Source organism: Dreissena polymorpha, chromosome 8, assembly GCF_020536995.1.
Source record: "Dreissena polymorpha isolate Duluth1 chromosome 8, UMN_Dpol_1.0, whole genome shotgun sequence".
Taxonomy (NCBI): domain Eukaryota; kingdom Metazoa; phylum Mollusca; class Bivalvia; order Myida; family Dreissenidae; genus Dreissena; species Dreissena polymorpha.
The window spans coordinates 52,226,882-52,247,292 of record NC_068362.1 but is presented as its reverse complement, the minus strand read 5'-3'; the positions used below and the strand labels follow the sequence as shown (position 1 = coordinate 52,247,292).

Here is a 20,411-nt window from a genome sequence, read left to right as displayed (position 1 = left end):
ACTTTTTACCACCCGGCGACATATATAAGCCTCGTTCTGTCAAAAACGGGGCAATTCATGTTCGTTAAGTTTAATCCCATAATTGGCCTGTTCAGTCCGCACAGGCTAATCTGGAAAGACTCTCAAACATTGAGCAAAGTTTTACCAGAACGAGGCTCATATATTTGAATGTTGTCGAAATAAATTGAAGCCTATTAAAGAAATACAAAAAATAAAGTAAGCAAAGAGCAAAATGAAACCCATCGACTTACTAATTCTCGGAGTGCGCTGTATTCCAGTTTGCCGACATCATACACGCCAACGACGGTGGTCGGCGAGTCCTTTTCGGCCTTGCCGGTCACGAACAGTGCCTCCTGGTGGCCAAGCGGAAAACACTTCCTGTGCAGAAAGACATGTTGAGGCTAATTAAAGAATAATTGTTATTTTTCTTAAGGATTTCCATTGTTGTTGTTTTTCTCGATAGATAGTCCATTAAAAGAATTTTCTTCTGCGCACACGGTCCAAGCTGTTGTTCTATTGAATAGTATGTGTAACATTTAACGTATATATATTTTTATTAATATAATGAAAATGTACATTTCGTTTAAAAAAATACAAAAACTGTTGTACTTAATTTCAGTCGTGAATAAACAGAATGCACAACGCTTGCTCAAAAAGACAATGCGAACATATTTTTTAATATTTATTATTAATGAAGTTTAAATCGACTCAAAGCCGACAATGAAACACTGCTGAATCGTTGCAGACCTAAAACTAAGTTAAATGAAATTATATAAAAGGCACGTGCGAAAAGTGTCGCACGATTAGCCTGTGCATTCCACACAGGCTAATAAGGGAAGATACTTTTCGCTTTAATGGAATTGTTCGTTAAAAAAGTAGTTTCTAAATGAAAATCCAATCTAGTCGTGATGTGTCGTCCCTGATTAGCCTGAACGGACTGCACAGGCTAATATTTGACGATACTTTATATAGATGCACTAGACCCCTTTTCACAGAGCACGGCTCATATATATTTTTAAAGAATGCTAGTTACGAGATGTGTTTTATTGGTGCCAGTGTCCTGGCCTCATTTCGATTTGTGGTCTTCTTTTTGTCCCTGGATCAATCCCATACCCTAAGGTTGCTGTCTTCTGCAATCGTTACCATTGTTACCATGTCAACGGTGCTTGCGCCGGTTAGGTCAATTTTGTGTTCGAGACGATCTTCCTCCTACAGCGAAGAGCATCGAACAAAGCCGTGAAAATATGTCACATCATGTACTCTAAATTGGTGATACATACCAGATCTTGAGTACCGGTTATTGAATATATAAAATTGTTTACTTCATCAAACAAGTCATATTAATTTATTAATATTAAGTATTTATTTATTTGATTAATATATTAATTAATGTATTAATTAATTAATGTATTAATTAATGCTTAATCGTATTAATTAAAAACTAAATTATTTAATGTATTAAATATTAATATATTAATTTATGCATTAATTAATTAATGTATTTAGTTCTTTATTTATTCATTTTATGAGTCTATTTATTTTGTTAGTGTAATGTCTTTCTTCATTTATTTTTAAAATATGAATATTTTTTACGTAAATTGTGTTTGGTACGCCTTGTGATTTGTTTTGCCTTTTAACATGCAACGTGAATACAGATCGGCTGTACCCCGTACAGTTTCAATGGAAGAATTACCTGCAGCGTGGACGAATTGACAACGAAGACGGTACTCCCGCTGATGTAGTAGATATATGTGCCGTCGGCAGTGAAGTTTATACTGCGAATGTTAAGTTTCTCGTTAGCTAAAAGAAGAAAAGTTATAGTTTTGAGCCTCGCGGGTTTTAATGCATTTTCGCCAAAGGTGGAGTTTTGCTTAGAAGAGACCTTCGTTAAACGAAAAAGCCATACATGCAGAGCTCCAGATAAGGATTTAGTCTAAAGGGTATTTCACCCCCTGATATTATTGTCAATGCGTATTTTACTCCTTTGTTTCAGCCATAAAGGTTTAGGAATATTTAGGGGTATTTTCCGTTTCCATAGAAAACGGAAAAAAGTAAAAGGCGTGTTCAATCTAGAGATAGTATTATTATTTGTTATTTATATTATTAAATTTAAACAGAACATATTTAAAATGACGATATGAACAGACTTTCTTTTAAAATAATTCCGCAAGTTGCTTAAAACGTCCCGTTTTGATCCACAAACATGATGGGCCGCCATTTGTATTACAAGCTTATTTTGAGGTTACATTACACTAAATCATTGTGTATCCCTCTGTGGTCCATTCGAAAGTAGTGCCTAATTCTAAAGAGTTCCTTTTCTCTTCTTGAATATAAGCCATTTAACAATGTGAGACATGTCTTTTGTGGTTATTTGTAATATCCTGTATGTGTCTGGAGTACTTTGATGCCTTGGATTGGAAGCTAACTTAAAAGATGGACTTTTGAGGGTGTGTTTTCTATTGTGTGGGGCTTTTGTCGAAATTAGGATTCCGAAACACGTTTTTCTACAGTGGGTTCATTCGACAGCGATTCACTTTCTTAGAAGTTGCGAGACGGTATGTTTTTGATTGCAATTATTGGAAGAGGACAGATCCATATTTAAAATGATACCAGGTTCGGAAAAATTGATACGTCGAAAAGGCAAGAAAAATGCTGTAAAAGTTGTCAGTTTTATAATGGGACCCTATGGGAATCGGAATTAGTGTAATATAACCTTGATTGACTTACTCTTGATTCAAAGGTTATCTGACACTAAAAACTTAACTGGATTATTGGTTAAACCGGTTACGCACTTAATCGATTTAAAATACGTACCAAGATTTGTAAAGCGTTTTGTTACGTATTGGGCCGATTTTTAATGCGTTTTTTTATTTTTTCAATGCGTAAATACGCAGATACGCCTTTTATCTGGAGCTCTGCATACATGCAGGAAATGTCGTTCCTGACTAGCCTGCGCGGGCTGATCGGGCTTATCTTGGACGAAATTTTACGCACAATCAAGAAGCCCCGGTTTCCCAGAACGAAGCTTAAATATATTATTCATCTAAGTAAATAATGTTTACATGTACAGTATTTGCTCTTCTAAATCAGTATTATTTACACAATCGATATTCGTTCGCCAAAACCATAAATCCGCTATTTACATACGTGTAATAGAGCGAAGACGGTTGCCATTGAAACCCGCGAACACGATTTCGCCGGTGAACAAAGTGGTGTATACGACGTAAGTTTCGTCGGGGGAGATGTCGAAAGCCTCGATTTCATGTTTTTCAAATTCGCCTTCTCCGTCGGGGATCTCAAATCCTCGCCACGCAGGCATCAATGTCATGGAATCAAGGTCAAGGACAGACAGGAAGTATTGATCGTCGCTTGTCATACCAACGTATCTGTCTCGACCTTTCCAGAACAAAAAGAAACTACGAGGTTTTTGATGTTCAATGTTCGACTTTAAGAAAGCTTGTCATTTTCCATATTTGAATTATAAGAAAAGAATTCATTTTCTAAAATTCATTGTTAAAAAAAGGTTTTCATTTTTCATGTAAGCGCTTTAAGAAATATTTTCAGTTTTAGTGTTTGAGCTTTATGAAAGGGTTTCATTTTCAATGTTCGTATTTTAGGTTTCCATATATTAAACTTACGTAATTTCGTAAAAAAAAACTACTGTTCAATGTTTTCAACTTCTATTTTCGTATTTAAACAAAAAAGGTTTTCATGTTAAATATTCGCACATTAAAAAGGGTTTTAATGGCTGTACTTTAAGAATTTTTTTGATTTTGAATGTTCGTGCTTTGAATATATTGACATACTGATGGTATCCATTGACAGTAGCGTAAATTTTCTCGCACAGAATGATCCGGAAAGATACTTTCCGCATAATTGCATTGTATGTTGAATTTATTCACCATAGTAAGAATAAAATATCTTAAGAAAACTACAAGAAATGGGTATTTTTTATTTTTCATCATTGAAAGAATTAGCTGTCATCTTTATGAGCCTCGTTCTGGGGGGAACGGGTGACGGCGGAACTGGGCTAAATGCATTTGCTTAAATTGTCATACCAGATTAGCCTGTGTAGTACACACTGGCCAATCAGTGGCGACACTTTTCCACCTAAACTGGACTTAAGTAGAAACTTCCTTTAAACAAAAAAGTCTAAACAAGCGAAAAGTGTCGTCCCTGATTAGCCCGTGCGGACGACACTTTCACGCAGATGATTTTAGCCCAGTTTGCAAAAACGAGGCTTATATAGAGACCATGCCACCGCCAACCTGAAGGGTTGCTCATTGCTCCAAATTTCGCTTCGTCACTTGATGATGTAAGAGTCTGCATCAGGCTACCATTTGTGACGTCATATATGTTCATTTGTTTTCGAAATAACGTGACGATCGTTTTCTTGCGTTTACCAGCAGCACAGAACGTTTTTGCGGAAGCACGGCCCTTGAGCGGTATGTCCAAACATTGTTTACCTGCAAAAAGTCATGCGATAATGGAGGCTAGTAAACCTGTTTATATTTACGCCGTATTACGTCGGTAACCTTTTTCAGCCCGGTCGCAAAAGAACAACATCTCTACTGAAGTAGTTTTACCTAAAAATAGTTATATTCGAATGCAGCTTTGCATTGACCGTTCCTAGACGGTCATCCCATTTTTAATCATGGTGTGTTTGTATGTTTGTAGTTTTTTTCAGTTATAAAAGACGAGGATAACTGTGTATAAAATTATACGACAATCTTTGTTATTTCATTTCAATATCATTGACACGTCCAAAAATTCCTTTGCAACAACCAACACTGTTGAATAACAATGTAGTTTTGAAACGAAAAATTGTGATCGATTTATTAGCAGTATAAACTGTATGTCTTGCCTTGAATGATGTGTTTGTTTCTAAAATCAATTCCAATTGATGACTTACAATACGAAAACATATGTGTATGTTATAATTTAGCAAAATACAAATATACATACCGGTACTAGTATATAGATACAATATGTTTAAACATATATTACGATATAGATAATTTATTGGAAAGGCTCACCAGTTTGGAGTTCTTCTACTTGTATAACGTTGCCCACTTCCATGGCGACCCACTCGTCACCATGGCACAACGCGACCTTTGTGCACTGACCTTTACCCGTCACTTTGCGTAGCAACCGCGGAGGTACGACCTTGATGTTCCAGATTTTGATCTCCTTCAACGACTGACAGACTAAAGAAGGTAAAGCGTTTACAATCTCTTGATATTAGATCGTCCTGTTAAGTATTTTACGTTTGATAACAATTAAGAATCAATTTATTTTCGTTTCTGTTGATGACAGTTCATTATTTTATTTTTTCTAATTCATAGAAAAAGGTAAGTACGGACTTGTCTCGTTCAATAAATTGAACAGCGTCATGGCAATATGTGGCGTCATTCACACATAAATCTTACAGAGAAAATACATGTTTGAAATTTAGAATTTACGCGTACAAATGATATGTCGAAACGAACTTAACGGAAAACTTTATATCAGTTTCGTAAAAAAAAGAAACATTTTTTTATAAATGTACGCCAACGCGTATTATTCACCTGTGATTACGTATGTGCCACATAACGTCATCGTCATCATGTCAATGTCGGACGCGTGCACGTGGATGCTGTGTAGAATCTTACCCTCGGGACGCTCCAGGATGTTGACATCGGGCTCGAACCACACTTTAGAGCTGTATTCGCGCAAGCGCTGCTTGAACTCGGCTGTTGTCTGAAACGAGTCACAGTAGGATGAATAAAAACAACAACCAATCGAGCTGAATCATGCGATAATATGTATTATGCCATTAGAGGCAAGCGAAGCTCCATCATAGTCTACGCAATCGCGCAATCTGGTCTGGAGCTACGCTGTCCGCTACAAAGTCACGCAAGTGTTTGTGATGTCGTTAGCGGACAGGATTGCTCCTGACCAGATGCTGGGGAAGGTACATATTAATTAGTATACAATTAATTTAAACTTTTTGCTTATTTTTGGCTAGTGTCCGCGGGGTATATACGTAATCACGGAATTTGACTGGCAGATCTCTTATTCTATATTCTCTAAATCAATTCCTTAAACAAAACATACTTTTAATTTAGTGTTATGAGTTAATGTCTGTTAATAAATATTATTCTTATTCTGTGAAAACTGGGGTTGGCGCGTGTGCGTAAAGTGACGTCCCAGAATAGCCTGTGCAGTCCTAATAAGGAACACATGCTTATCAAAGACGACACTTTCCGCATTTATGGAATTTTTCGTTAACATGAAGTATCTTCTTTACAAAATTCCTGTATAAAACGAAAGTGTCGTCCCTGTGCGTTAAGCCCAGTTTTCCCAGAACGAGGCTCATACGAGTCGTGCTTCAAACCTCGCTGTCCTCAAGGCGACCGTGTAACTGCGGCACAAATTGGTCCGGGTCCGTCTGCAGCCCTTTCCGGGAGAGAAGCAGTGCCTCCAGGACGCCCCTGATTAGGAGATCCCCCGGGAACGCCGCTTTGGCCGCCGTGAAGTCGTCCAAGAGTGCCCTTTGGGAGCCGTGAAAAACAGGCGTGAATGACTTTTTCCAGACGTTTTTGGATCAAATAAATGGCTGATGCAACAGACAGTGTCTAGTTTAAATTAAGATTCTTAACCATAACACTTACTCAACAGGAAGTGCGTGTAACTTAGCAACGCAGAAGTGCACGTTAGCGAGACACTCCTTCTTGAGAAGGTCAACGTGACCCGCGTGCAGGCGGTGGTAGGACAGATTGTTGAGAGCCCGGATGTTGTAGTCCTTCTCTCCGAAACGCAGTGGTTGTGACGTCACATAGCGGTCCTCTTTCATCACCTCCCCCTTAGCGTTCGTGTACGGCTTTTTTGTTCCTTAAATACAATAATTTAAAGCATATTTGGAGATATCCAAGTAAGCACATTATTTTTTTAACATGAATATTCGGTATGAATTTCGGTGATACAATGGCGCGAATTAATACACAATAATGTGGACATTCTCAATTAAAAAGTAAATTGTGTCAATTTTGAAAATAATGAAACGTTTTAAAAACAATGAATACGATAATGGTCCTCATTATACGTCTATACTGTGGGATCAAACATTATCAAAGACTCAGATACACAATTGGGTCTGATTTAACATGAATGTAAGTTGTCATTGTTTCCATACTTGTTAAAGTGTTTATATTTCTCCCATTACCGCGAAACGGCCGTTAAACCCGCGCACCACCTCTTTTTGAGATACATTAATAAATGAGCAATGCAACTTCCGAGGTGGCGCTCAGGCCCGAAAGTTTTGAAATTTAATAGATAATTTTACAGGGTGGTTAGGTTTTATATGTTATTTCAACATGTTTCGCATTATTTTTTAAATCGGGCAATGTAGTGCAATTCAGTGAAGATTAACGAAGCCAAAAACGTACAGAAACATAAATTCTCGACCCATTTAAAAAAGTGAGAACCTTTATAAGTGTGGCATGGTGCGTACATCATACATTAGATGCTGCATGCCAAACATATTGGCTTCATGCCGACGTAGTTGATAATTTTGCATTTTTTTAAAAGAGATGGAGCCAATGCTTAGGAGATGGCGCTAATGATAGGAGGTAGCGCGAATGCAGAATGTATCAATTAACAGTCGTATCGCAAAGACATTATCACATGACGTACATTTGATAGATCAAGTTATTTGTTATATTAAATGTATTTATCAAAGTACATACAAAGGCCCAAAATCTTTACAGAACATAAACACAATATATTATTAATAAGATGTAGTTTTTTTTTAAATATATTCATGTAAGTGATCAACTCAATTAAGAAGTCACCAACATGAGAAAAAACATATTGTACGATATTTACCAAAAAATTGTAATACTCGAATAAAACCAATAACTTAATGTCTAACATTATTTAAATTAATAATCGACCGCAATATTTTTACATGTAAACAGTATGATAATTCAGGAAATAAATATAAGATAATACATCTTATTGAAAAGATGTTTTGTGGCCCTTAATCCAAATTCTTAATTTACTAAAAGGCCAAGGTCAACAAATCTTATGGCCCTTAATCCAAATTCTAAATTTACTTAAAGGCCAAGGTCAACGAATCTTAATTAGGCTCATATATGTTGTTTTAACCACTATCAACTACAAAAAAAGAAGATACCTCGGTCTTTTTCCGTTAACTATTTTGTATAACACATGTCAAATGTTCTTATCGTACAAAGACGAACATTTAAAAAAAGTACTTTTTCTAATTAAAACGTACGCGACTCAAATGTGCTGAAGTAGTCAATTTACAAAGAATAATGTAAGTCCTGTAAACATAATATAAACCATAACATAAAATATTTCACTTTAAAATAGCTATACATGTGCGTTAACGCCATCTCCTAATCTGGGCGCCACCTCCTTTTCATTGGCTCCATCTCTTTTTGAAAAATGCAAATTAATCTCATAGATCGTCTAGAGGCCGATGTTTTTATGCACCCATTAACTTGTACAGGTTCAAATCAATCGTTTTATGTAATAAGCGATTTAATTGGCTGGGAATTTGCTCGTCACACAGGCAAAAGACATCGATGTGTTTTTACTAATTCTACCATGCCACAACTTATAAAGGTCCTCACGTTTCCAAATGGATTGTGAATGTATGTCCCTGTACATATTTGGATAAATTTATAATCGCTGAATCGCACAACATTGGCCGATGTTGTTTTACAATAATGCGATATTTGTTGAAAAAACATACCAAACATAATCACCCTGTAAAATTATCCGTTAAATTTCAAAACAACCGGGCCTGAGCGTTACCTCGGAAGTAGCATTGGCTCATTTATTAATGCATCTCAAAAAAGAGGTGGCGCGCGTGATTAACGGTCGTGCACGAACTAATAATACATATGCTTACTTTATTATAAATCCTACCATTGGCCCAGGTTCCCGCGAAAAAATCAGCAAGGTTGCCATGGATACGCTGGTTATGCGCGTCATCTGCGCAGTAGCGCTCGTGCGCAGATTCCGTAAACTGCCGGTGATACCAGTTCAACACGCGTACACCGTCTGCACCGCGCTCAACTGCGGTGAAACGACTTATGTGTTTATTTTAGTAAATCTAACTACTTTTAAAGTGTCATGACTTATTAACAACTAGAATGTAGCTAATGCACCATTACCGTTTATGTTAAATTCATAAGCAAATCACTAAAAGAACATTAAACTAAGTCTCAGTTAAAAACAAAATCCCCAAGCAGCAAGTTGAATCCAACATATGATCTCTAGTTCCCAAGGCAGACGTTCTACCGTGTCGCTTTAAACGCTTTATCTCAATTTTAAAAATTAACGACGTTGGTAATAAATTCGAATATAAATCAAGACAACACATCATCAAGCTCCGCCTCGGTGATTCCGTTACTGGCTGAAGTAAAGTTCCAAGTTAAGTGTCATAAATAGCCTCAAATAGCCGACTATATGCTTTTTTAAATTCTCTTGAAGAATTATGATTCTAACATTTCAACTTTAAAAAGTGAAAGTTCTGAAGCTACATGTATAATATTATATATGTTGCAAGAGGCATGTGTTACGTCAACAAGCGATTTCGTACAAAATAAATCTCAGTATGACATTGACACTCTCTATAGACATGAAGGGAGATAGTATCATTAAGTTGTTTTTGCAGATGTAAAAATATGTGTGTCAATGCACGGGGGCTGTGGCAGTAAGTCAACATTGTCACACTTTGCCATAGACCGATTTCAGCGGTTCACGACCGACTCACTACTGAAAAATGCACATGGTTATGTCAGTATTATCAATTATATTGACATGAGCCTAGTCTCTTGGAACCTTGTCGTAAATAGAATTTCATGAAAATCCCTTAGCAACTACACAGCTAGCTCGACACATCGAAAATGTAACATTTAGATAATTGACCAAGAACAATCCATGTACTTGCGAAGTAGATAATCAAATAAAATGAATCAATCCGAACCTAAGGTAAGATATGCCAAGGCGCGGCACACCAATATCTGGCCGTGCAGTTTCTGCAGCACCGTCCGTGATGGGGGGTCGAACGAGCGCCACAGCATGGCTTCGTCAAACGAAAACTGATTAGAATTCAAAAAAAATTGTCAGCATATTGTTATAGAAAATTATGTAATAAAAATAAATAGTTTTGTAATTTGTTGTTTTGCACCAAACGCTCCAATTTCTACTAAGTTAACTTTAATCTTGTCGACAGAGATGTACCTGATTTAAGACTACATCATCCATGAAAAATGTATAATTCCCTCTTGTTCTTGACATTAAGTGTGGGACCACAAATAAAAACGACACTAATAAACTTATCATTTTTAAAACGAATGAAAAAATGCATGATTTCTCACAATAACACTTGTTAAAAAGTTTCTCACAGTCGCAGTTGTTTGCTTTCGTTTGAACCGTTTCGAATTGGAATTAAGTGTCAACATTCTTTGCTCGTGGTATTCAACTTCCTTATTTTTCAATTGTAAAACCTTTCCAAAGCTGAATGCACTCACCTTTAAGAACAGCGGTGTCAGGCACTTCCGGAATGTGCTCAGCAGGATGTCAATCTGGGGTGAAGTCAACTTCCGGTTCCGTTTGTCCGCCCACGACAAAACTATGATGTGTGCATCGCTTTGATCTTATTCCGGAACCTGTATGAACCTTTCCTCGTCATGAATTAATTTCTATAAAAGTCGGTAAACATTTATTACAAAAGTATAATACAAAATTGTGTTTTAACTGAATTATTTAAACGACGCACGCGCGCGGTGGTTTATGTGCTTTTTAATTTGTAGTTGTACACAGATTTCGATTTCGTTTGGCATCTAAAAAGGTTTTTATTTCTCAACGACAAATGAAAACATATGGCCACCAGTATTTGAAAGAATAAATGGACAAGAACAAAAAGAACTCAAAAATGCAGACTTAAAAACGTTGTGTATAACGAAATATAACACACATACGTTCATCCATGTATATCTGTATAGCAGTTCATGCGGATCGCAAAGGCTTACCTTGGATCACACTTAACGCAGATGTATCAAGCCCCGTTATCTCAGACCGAGACTTTTTAATGTTCTATGATCACGAGTGTTTAACTCAAAATAGTTAGTCCACCATAGGCAACACATTTTATTTCAATTGTATGCATGTTTGCATTATGTTGATATAAACTGATATAAACTGGTGACTTTCGCGGGAATTATGAATTTGTGACGCCAAAATAGTGTTTTTACTGTTTGAAACAGTGAATTATCAGTTTAAATCTTTTATACCCATCTGTTAACCACATGAAAGCTTGAACTAAACACTGTTATGAGAAATGTTAGAAACTTTGGTGTGGTCTTAATGTGGGTTCGTTTGTTTCACTTCTTCACTCATAAAAAGTTTTTTAAAAGTGCTTCCGGGAGAACACGTATGAATTAGAATTCGCCTCTACATCGTTTTCCCCTTATACGAGTACACTAGTTGCCTTATTGAGAGCACCCGCACATTGAGGGCCGGAAACGCCTCATATTTCTCCTCCGGAAGTGATGATACGATGACCTTGCAGTGAGGCGGCAGAGAGGCCGGAAGCCACGTCAAGGAGCGGCCATTGTGTGAGGTGTCCAGCTGGTCAAGCGAGTCTAAGATGACCACGAGTGGACACTCCGCCGTGCCTTGCTTTAAAAGGACCATCAACTGAACTTTTAGAAGGTCGACGGTCTGAAAAAAGAGAGGCTATGGTAAAGAATGAAATTGACGAATTATCGACAATGATGATGGGGACAATAATGGCGACGATCATGGTTATGACATACGTACCAGGCTGATTCGGAGGCGTTGATTACCCAGCATACTCAGTTGGTGCACCAGACTCTGTAGCAGAGGCAGAACGGAAGAACTCGCAACTGTTGTACCGAGAAACCTGCGGCGATGAGAAATGTAAGTGATATGAAGTGGGCTTACGTTTTCATGTACATTAGAAGTCCGCACAGGGACGACACTTTCTGCCTTTATGTAATTTTACGTTTTAACAAAGTCTCTTCTAAACAAAAATCCGTTTTAGGCGGAAAATGTCGTCCCTTATTAGCCCGTGAGGCCTACAAAACGAGGCTGAATGTATGAATAATAAGTTTGCGTGTAAATGTACAGTACATGTTTAAGTTGAGGACGTTTTTCTCATGAGAAAATGGATGTCACTTCACACTGCTAACGCGGTAAACATAAATGATAATCCGCTTTAAAAAATTCTGCAAATAAATTTATTCGTTGAAAATTCCTCGACAAAATATTATTTAATCTAAATATGTACATGTATATATATATTCTAATGTTGAGTCTAATAAGTGAAAACACCTATCATATAACAGGTCAAAAATTGTTGCACACTAATAAACACTTGATCTGTTGTTTCTTCTATCAATGTCTAACAAAACAGAAGTACGCAAATGCAAAATAATGTTGATTCGATGAAACAAATTTGTTTCTTTCGCAACTTATTAATGACATAGTTAAAATAAAAAGTTGTGTAACTGAAACAGCGGTATCATATAAAGAGAGCCTTATCTAAAATATTATTTGTTTCCTTTTAAATTGACTATTTCCAAATACGGCGTTTCGCAAAAGTCGTTTTTTTCTGTTGTTGTTGTTGTTGTTCTTGTTTTGGCCTTTTTTTTAAATAAATCCTAAAACGTTCCAGTCCGGCATAAGCTACCTTAACACGAGCATTGGTGTCTTGTTCAGTCAGGTCTTGCAAAGATTCGCCGACATCGCCAGGATGGACGTTTTGCCCGTTCCACTGATCCCGTGCACAACGAGCGGGGCCGTTGTCGATGTATCCAGCAGGTAGGATTTGATCCGCTGTAAGCGAAGAATGTACAGTGGCGACGGCAACAATTGAGTCGCATTTTGGTAAAACCGGGATTAATGCATGTGCGTTAAGTATCGTTCCAGATTAGCCCGTGCAGTCTGCACATGCTAATCAGGGACAATACTTACCACTTAGACTGGGTTTTCGTTTAGAGCTTAACACTTTTAAACGAAAATTAAATAAAAGCGGAAAGTGTCGTCCCTGATTATCCTCGCTTAGTGCACAGGCTAATCTCGGATGACACTTTACGCACATGCATTTAGCCCTGGTTTCCAAGAACGAGGCTCTTCTTTAAATTGGGGGGGGGAATACCCGTTTAGCATTTAAATTGAAAAGTATCATAGTTCTTTGCATTCGTATTAAATACGAATATTATGGTGATTGTAGTTAAGAGATATTTTATTAAGAAAGCAACAACTTCCAACAACTTCGTCATAGTTTCGTCTGATGTTTTTATCTTTTAAAATGGCATAGTTATGTAAATAACAGTTTTTATTCGCTTGATAACAACATGAAGAACTGTAAATATACAGAAAATAATCAATGGCAACACATGCAATCTTAACATAATAATAATAAATGCCTTAGGAATATCACCCTCACTGTAAGGCATTTGAAAATTACGGAACAGATCATATATATTCAGTATAAAAATCAGATTATCACAAACTTTCAAAAAGATCGACTCTAAGTCCCTATTTGTTCGCTGAGGCTACCTCAACCGAGACAACAGATTTAATGTATGTATTTTTAATTGGGACTCATTTATTGAGTCCACCATAGCTAATTAAGATAATCATGTGTGAAAATATATTTCCAATTACCGCACCGCCTGGAATCGTGGGGAGTCTTTATTGCACAACATAAATGATGTGTACAGATTTGAGACCGACTGAGAAATAAAAATTCGGTAAACTGGTAGGATAGAAATCGAAAATGATTCACCAATAGTGTTGATAGTGTTGAATTGTTGAAAGGATGAAAATATGAACGCGAACCTCCAGCGTCTCGGTACGTCCATGGAACTCCGCGCACTTTGCCTGGCACAAACGGATGTGCTGCAGACATTCCTCGGTGAGCCGATCATGCAGAAGCTTCCGCTTCCGGATAGCCTGAGTTACCATGGATATCATGTTGTCCGTGAAGTCCTTGCAGAGGCGCGCCATGTACTTCCGGTGCTCTTCGCTGGTTTCCGGCTCGATACCTGCGTGTGTGCTTAATACCTAACACGTCATACGTTTAATCAAATATATGCATGTAAACTCGTCGTTGAATATCAATATAAAAACAAGCCAACATTGCATTATAACAGGTAACAAAACAATGGTAATGACATTCATTTTATTGAATTGGAGGTTAACGAGTTTATAATCCATGTTTGATCGTCCGGATATACAATGCCCAATGGGGAACACACTGTTAGAAAATAGCTATTAGCAACCAGCATAAAACCACGACAGCCTGCGAATAAACACGCAGTCTATTCAGGTTTTAAGCTGTTTGCAACTCATCAGTATGGTAGGGTTGAAGATGAAGCCTTTCAAGCTCGAATCTATTGAAAAAAGTATTACATTAAATTAAGTTTTAAGTACTAAAACAGATCAAAATGCGTGGCTGAGTGTTAAAGTGTTAAGCGAATGTATGAACGATCAGCCTTTGTGCTACCACCGTACCTTCCCTGCCGACCCAGTGAACGTTGTAGTGGAAGAACTGGTCGGGGTTCAGGCGCCGCTCCAGCCGGTGCTCCTTGAGTTCCCGCAACATCCGGTGAGCCTTCTCCACTTTCTCCTGCGCACCCAGGCACTCTGCAATGTATCTGAAGCACTAAACATATAAGTCCGTGACAACACGCACTATGTCGGCACGTGACACACGTGATCTAATGTACCACGTGACTGCATGAACCAAGTGAGGTCAACACATACTGCGTCACATCACAAAACCACATGAGAACGTGACTATACATCGAAACGTATACACCACGTGAAAACAACCACCACGTTAGTACTTGACATTACGTGACATAATGAATCACGTGTCCGCATGAACAAGATAACGACAACAAAGAATGCGTCCCAACACGAACAACGTGTTTATATGAACTACGCGACCACATGAATCACTTAAGTTACAACATGATCGTTTATCAATAACACTTGAATCACTCGAAAGATAACTTATAGTATTTGCATTACCTTACGATATGAGAACACCGATGTTGATATTCGTCGAACGTGAGTATATATGAAACTCGCCCATGGTAAACGGGGATAAATGCATGTACGAAGTCCGCACAGGCTAATCATGGACTGAACCTTTCGCTTTAGCTGAATTTTCGCTAAGAAAATACTTCCTTTTAACGAAGTATTCCTTAAAACTGAACAAGCTAATATGGGACGACATTGTACTCACAGACATTAAGCCCCGTTTTCTCAGAACGTGGATTATAATTATAGTTTATATGATATAGTGTATAGTACATGATCTTGCGCATGCGCTCACCGGTGAATCTGGAGAGTGCATAGCTGCTCTCTTGGCAATCTATGTCTTCGATGTTCCGGCGAAGCCAGATTGCCTGTCTGGCGATGGAGTCCTCCGCCTTGAGCAGACCTTCATCCACTTCCGTCTCCGTCACTATAGCAACAAACAACACCGGTATTCACCATAGCAATGATAGAAGTATAGACTTTTTAGAGACTCAAAATACACTAGTTAACGTATGCGTTCATAGATATGCTTGTAACCGAATTTTATTACAAGTACAACATTATTTGAGCTTCGTTTTGGGAAAATGTGCTAAATGTATATTCGTAAATAGGCCAATATGGGACGACAATTTCCTTGTTAATAGGATTGTTTGTTAACAAGATGTATCTTTCAAACGGAAATTAGCTTAATCTGGGACGACACTTAACGCAAATGCATTGAGCATAATTTCCCCAGTACGCAACTTATATGCCTACCAGAAATAATATACTTCCGGGCCGTTTCCGGGTCGAAAACCCTGGTTGCGGCCGACTCCAGAGCGTCCTGCATGAGCTCGCTCTCCTTCCACCACTGAAAATATGGAATGGATCGAGCTTGTGAATCTGGGGCAAACTCTATCTACGGCATCATGCGAAACTGGGTTTTATGACACATGTGGAAGCGTCGCTACAGAAGAACCTGCGCATGCACGAAGTTTAATTAGGAGCTACGCTGCCCGCCATGAGACCAGACAACATTGAGTTACATTATATTAGACAGCGTTGCTACTGACTACAATGCGCGAACACACAGGCTGCTCTTGAGCTAGGATTGTCTCATATGGCATAAGTCCCTTTTTTGCATGATGCGGCTCAACTTATAACTGTTTTAAAATCATGTTAGGAATAGATATATTCTCGCTATCGAAATAACACACAAGTCACAGTAGGATGAATAAAAACAACAACCAATCGAGCTGAATCATGGGATAATATGTCTTATGCCATAGAGGCTAGCGGTATTTTTAGTAGCACATTAATTTTGTTATTTATTTTTTTTATATCAATTTGTATTTTAAAAAGAAATCTTGTGTAAAAACATTACATACTTATATTTCGGTTACGGCTTAATGTCAAAACGATATACGATTAAAAACCGGTATTGTGGTATATTGTTTGTGGAACTTCTTTGAGTACATTTCATAAACTATTTTAAAAGGAACTGACATAATGATTTCTAGTAATTAGTGTTTTCATTCTGTATTGACGTTTGCATATTTTGAATCTATTGACAAATCCATTTATGGAAAGATAACAATAGTCAGCAATAAAAAAATCGGCCTATAAAAGTCCTAAACGAACTTCCTCTTTGGCGACTTTCTGCCTGTTTTTGTCCTTGCTTATGAAATCCGGCAGGTGCGTGCTGATGGATGCGAGGATGTAAGCGGGAGGAACCGCGTTGTCGTCCCGGGAATACCACCTGTTCAAAGATATGAACAATAGACAAAAGCTCGGAGGACTGTACGGAGGACTGGCTAAATATTCGATGTCAGTTGCGCTATTGCAAACAAAGATAAATTATTTATTATGATTGTAATGTTTTGGAATGAACACAATTAATCATAGCCAACCTTTAATTTTGCAGTTTAAAATAAAGAAAATACACGGTACAACAATGTGTGTTCGAATAAGTTTATATATAAGAATATACAACCATATACCCATCGCTGAGAAATCTTGTTTTAAATAACGAGATAAATTGACCCGGACAAAAAAATTTTCTCACTTGCGGAAGAGCCGGACGGTCGCCGGGTCATCGACCTGCACCATGAGAGACTCGAACTCATCTGCCAAAATCACTCGGGGGAACGCGATATAGCCATACTTGTGGGAAAGGAGTGACTGCGAAAGGAACCTTGCCATTATAAAAGCCTTGTTCTGTGAAAACTGGATAAATGCATGTGCGTAAAGTGTCGTCCCAGATCTGCATATGTAGTCAGTACATTCTCATCAGGGACGACGCTTTCCGCTTTTCCTTATTAGAGAAGACTCTTATCGAAAATCCAGTTTGGGCGTAAAGTATAGACCCTGTTAAGTCTGTGTGCATTGGACAGGCTTATTCGGACAACGCTTAACGAACCAGCATTAAGACCAGTTTTCCAAGAAGGGGGCTTATAAGTTATGAGTAGTGACTTTTAATATGGGCGTACAATTTGCATATGAGTTGACGAAAAACCAACCAACAGGCACATAGTATTTTAATTTACTTATTTTACTTATTGGTTGAAAAGCGATCGCATTACATGTCAAAACTTTTTAAGTTGTGTTTTAAGTTTAACCGTGTGTTTGCTTTATATAACATTATCAGTATTTATGCCACCAAACAAAAGACAAACCAAAAATCAAACAAACGCATTCTAATGAGGAAATCATAAACAACAAATGATCAGCATCACCGCAAATAATTCATAGTTAAGTCACTGTGAAATGCGTGTTTTGGACAAAGAAACATAGCAAGCAAAACGAATGAGCGCAATACGATTGCCATAGTAATACAAACCGTCTTTTCTGGTGAATGATACTAAACTTGTTACCAGTTAATATGTCTGCGTCTTATCTTGCGTTGCGTCTTACATATGGACAAAATACAAAAAAGTTTTTCATTTACAACGAAGCTGGGCCCGGTGGAGAGCTTTTGACACAGCCTGAGTTCCCTCTGACAGAGTTCAGTCCCCATGTGATCATCAGTGGCCTCGTCTCGTACACCCCAACGCATGTCCACTACCTGAAAGACAGAACAAGGAACCCTTGACACCGCAGCTTTAAATCATCTACATTTTAATCGGGAGCTCCTGTGGACGATCCTGATTTATGCTGGGTAATGTTTTAGTTGAGTTACATTTACGTCGCGCTCTGAGAAAACAGGGCGTAATGCATTGCGTAAAGTGTCGTCTCAGATAAGCATATGCTGTCCGCACAGGCGTATATTTTTTCGTTTAACCGAAGTATCTTTTAAACGAAAATCCAGTCTAGCGGAAAGTGTGGTCCCTCATTGGCAGATGGTATGAGCTAATCTGGGACGCCATTTTACGCGCATGCGTTAAGCTCTGTGTTCCCTGCGCCTAAACTCAAGGCACATGATGCATTGCATTAAATAATAAGACAAACACAAATTATGATACATATCTTGTATGTATATGTTTATTAATAAAGACTCGCCCTTTCACATAGTATTACCAAAACTGCTTAAAAGTTTCTTTGTGAAATACATAATACTTATACACGAGTTCTCGACATCCAGACAAGGCATCCATTTTACCTCACAAACTTCGTTTGTGGAATTATAATAGCAGTATTACAGAACTTTGCGGAATATCAATAGCATTAGCATCTTAGGTTAAGCAAAAAAAACAAACAAGTTAATTGCGCACGTGTAATTATAAGATAATGTCTTGACAAACTTGAGAATATCAGCACAGTATTTATTTAGGTTATGAAACTCGGAAGAACGACGAATTACCAGAATATAGAGTTCACATGTTATATTAGTATTGTCTTCCGGATCATCTGCGTGATAAAGACAATGTTTTTTTCAACTAATACAGACCGTTCCAGAATCGATAAATTGACCGCCGCCATTGTTAGTCACGTGACTGTCCGCCATTACAGTAACACTACTGCCAACTTCTGCGAGTCTGCGATTTCCAAAAGCCAAAGACGTAGAGAATACCCGCTTCGCCGATGTCGGATATATACATTACTTAATGAATTATTTATAAGCGATAATGAATTTTTTTTGTGAAAATGATCATTTGAAGTTGAGATTGATTGTTTCAAATAATTTTTTTCAATGCTTTCGTGTATTTGTTTTTGTGTTTGTAAACAAGTGGTAACCATCGGCGAAAATTTGCCGGTTTGGTCGCTCATATTATGTCTTTTTGGACTTCTTACTTTTAAATTGTTACAAACAATTCACCCATGAATTGTTGTGTTGATTTTAATAGCCGCAACATCAAGCAGATTATATTTTGATTAATACTTATTAAAGATTCTCGCGCAATTAATTTCCGCTTATTTTTTGAAATTGGTCTCAACTGGTAAAACTCTATATTCTTAATTCGTAGCATATTGTATGCAGTATGACATTTTTGATACGCCTTCCATTATTTTTCTTGTTCTAACTGAAATCAGAGATAGAAAAATTGTTGTTTGGATTTAAATTTAATTTTGTGAGGTGGAATTACATCTGTTAAAAAAAACCGAACTTTCGGGAGAGTGATATTGATCGTGGCGATTATTTAGGTGATTATATGGAAGACGAAGAGAATGTGAATATATCTAGTTAAATGGATTTTCATCTTTGGAATTATGTAACAGCTATACAGCTAACAATCCTTAAAAAAGGTATTTTATAGGTCTTTGCAGTAACGCAAAACTTATGGATAACGACACATGTTTAGACAATTCATCGAAAAGAAACTCCGAAAAAAAACACCTAAATAATAATTCAAAAATATATTATTTAGTGCCAAACGAATTTATTAATACATATATTTGCATCTTTAAAACGCGTCATAAGCATCAAAGTAAAGATTATCTGAAGACTGAAAGGCCGACAGTTGGACACAAGAAAGAGCTCTATGCATAAGCCGTATTATTTTTTGCAGAAAAGCTTCAATAAATATTAATACATCTAATTACAAAAATATAATTATCAATGGCATGAGTACGCTAGTGTGATAAACAAATGTATCATAGAAAGTGTAAGGTGTGCATTTACAATAAACGTACTACAAAGCCCTATTATAAGCGAAGTGCATGACGGTATTTACATGAAATTTTAATTTGATGGGTTTTTGTACAGAGAATGAGGCTATTGAGGAATATACAACTGAAAAACACAACTTCACATGATGCAAATTGAACTGTGTATTAATGTTTATCGAAAACTCGTTACTAGTGAGTATGAGTGACAATTATCTTACATTTTAACACACATATATCTATATATATTTTTTTTAAACATTATTTACCCCCGGTGGTGTCAAATGTAATTTATT

General features: G+C 37.3%; 3 protein-coding genes and 1 long non-coding RNA gene across 14 annotated transcripts in view; 1 reads left to right on the top strand and 3 right to left on the bottom strand.

Moving 5' to 3' along the window:
- The window catches only part of LOC127842845 (uncharacterized), a 32,922-nt gene extending 32,387 nt beyond the window's left edge, over window positions 1–535 (bottom strand). For both annotated transcript variants that reach the window (XM_052372608.1, XM_052372609.1), the window contains exon 1: window positions 252–535. The gene's annotated coding sequence lies outside the window, so the exon portion shown is untranslated. The remainder of the gene's footprint in view (window positions 1–251) is intronic.
- LOC127842840 (receptor-type tyrosine-protein phosphatase epsilon-like) overlaps window positions 1–20,411 on the top strand; it is a 569,039-nt gene that overhangs the window by 489,982 nt on the left and 58,646 nt on the right. The gene's annotated exons all lie outside the window — the stretch shown is intronic.
- LOC127842844 (uncharacterized) lies at window positions 258–6,884 on the bottom strand. The gene is made up of 9 exons (XM_052372607.1): window positions 6,654–6,884; window positions 6,377–6,533; window positions 5,568–5,739; window positions 5,037–5,207; window positions 4,269–4,466; window positions 3,148–3,396; window positions 1,694–1,800; window positions 1,034–1,209; window positions 258–378 (listed from the first exon to the last, which is right to left on the bottom strand). The coding sequence occupies exons 1-8, from the start codon at window positions 6,833–6,835 to the stop codon at window positions 1,102–1,104; spliced, it is 1,344 nt and encodes a 447-aa protein (XP_052228567.1). The 5' UTR covers window positions 6,836–6,884; the 3' UTR covers window positions 258–378; window positions 1,034–1,101.
- Window positions 10,052–14,972, bottom strand: LOC127842851 (uncharacterized). 2 transcript variants are annotated; one of them, XR_008031917.1, is made up of 7 exons: window positions 14,560–14,972; window positions 13,885–14,109; window positions 12,731–12,876; window positions 11,839–11,941; window positions 11,049–11,739; window positions 10,548–10,718; window positions 10,052–10,115 (listed from the first exon to the last, which is right to left on the bottom strand). It is a non-coding gene; the product is annotated as an uncharacterized LOC127842851 (long non-coding RNA). The 2 variants fall into 2 exon arrangements; XR_008031916.1 differs by having other exon boundaries at window positions 13,885–14,090.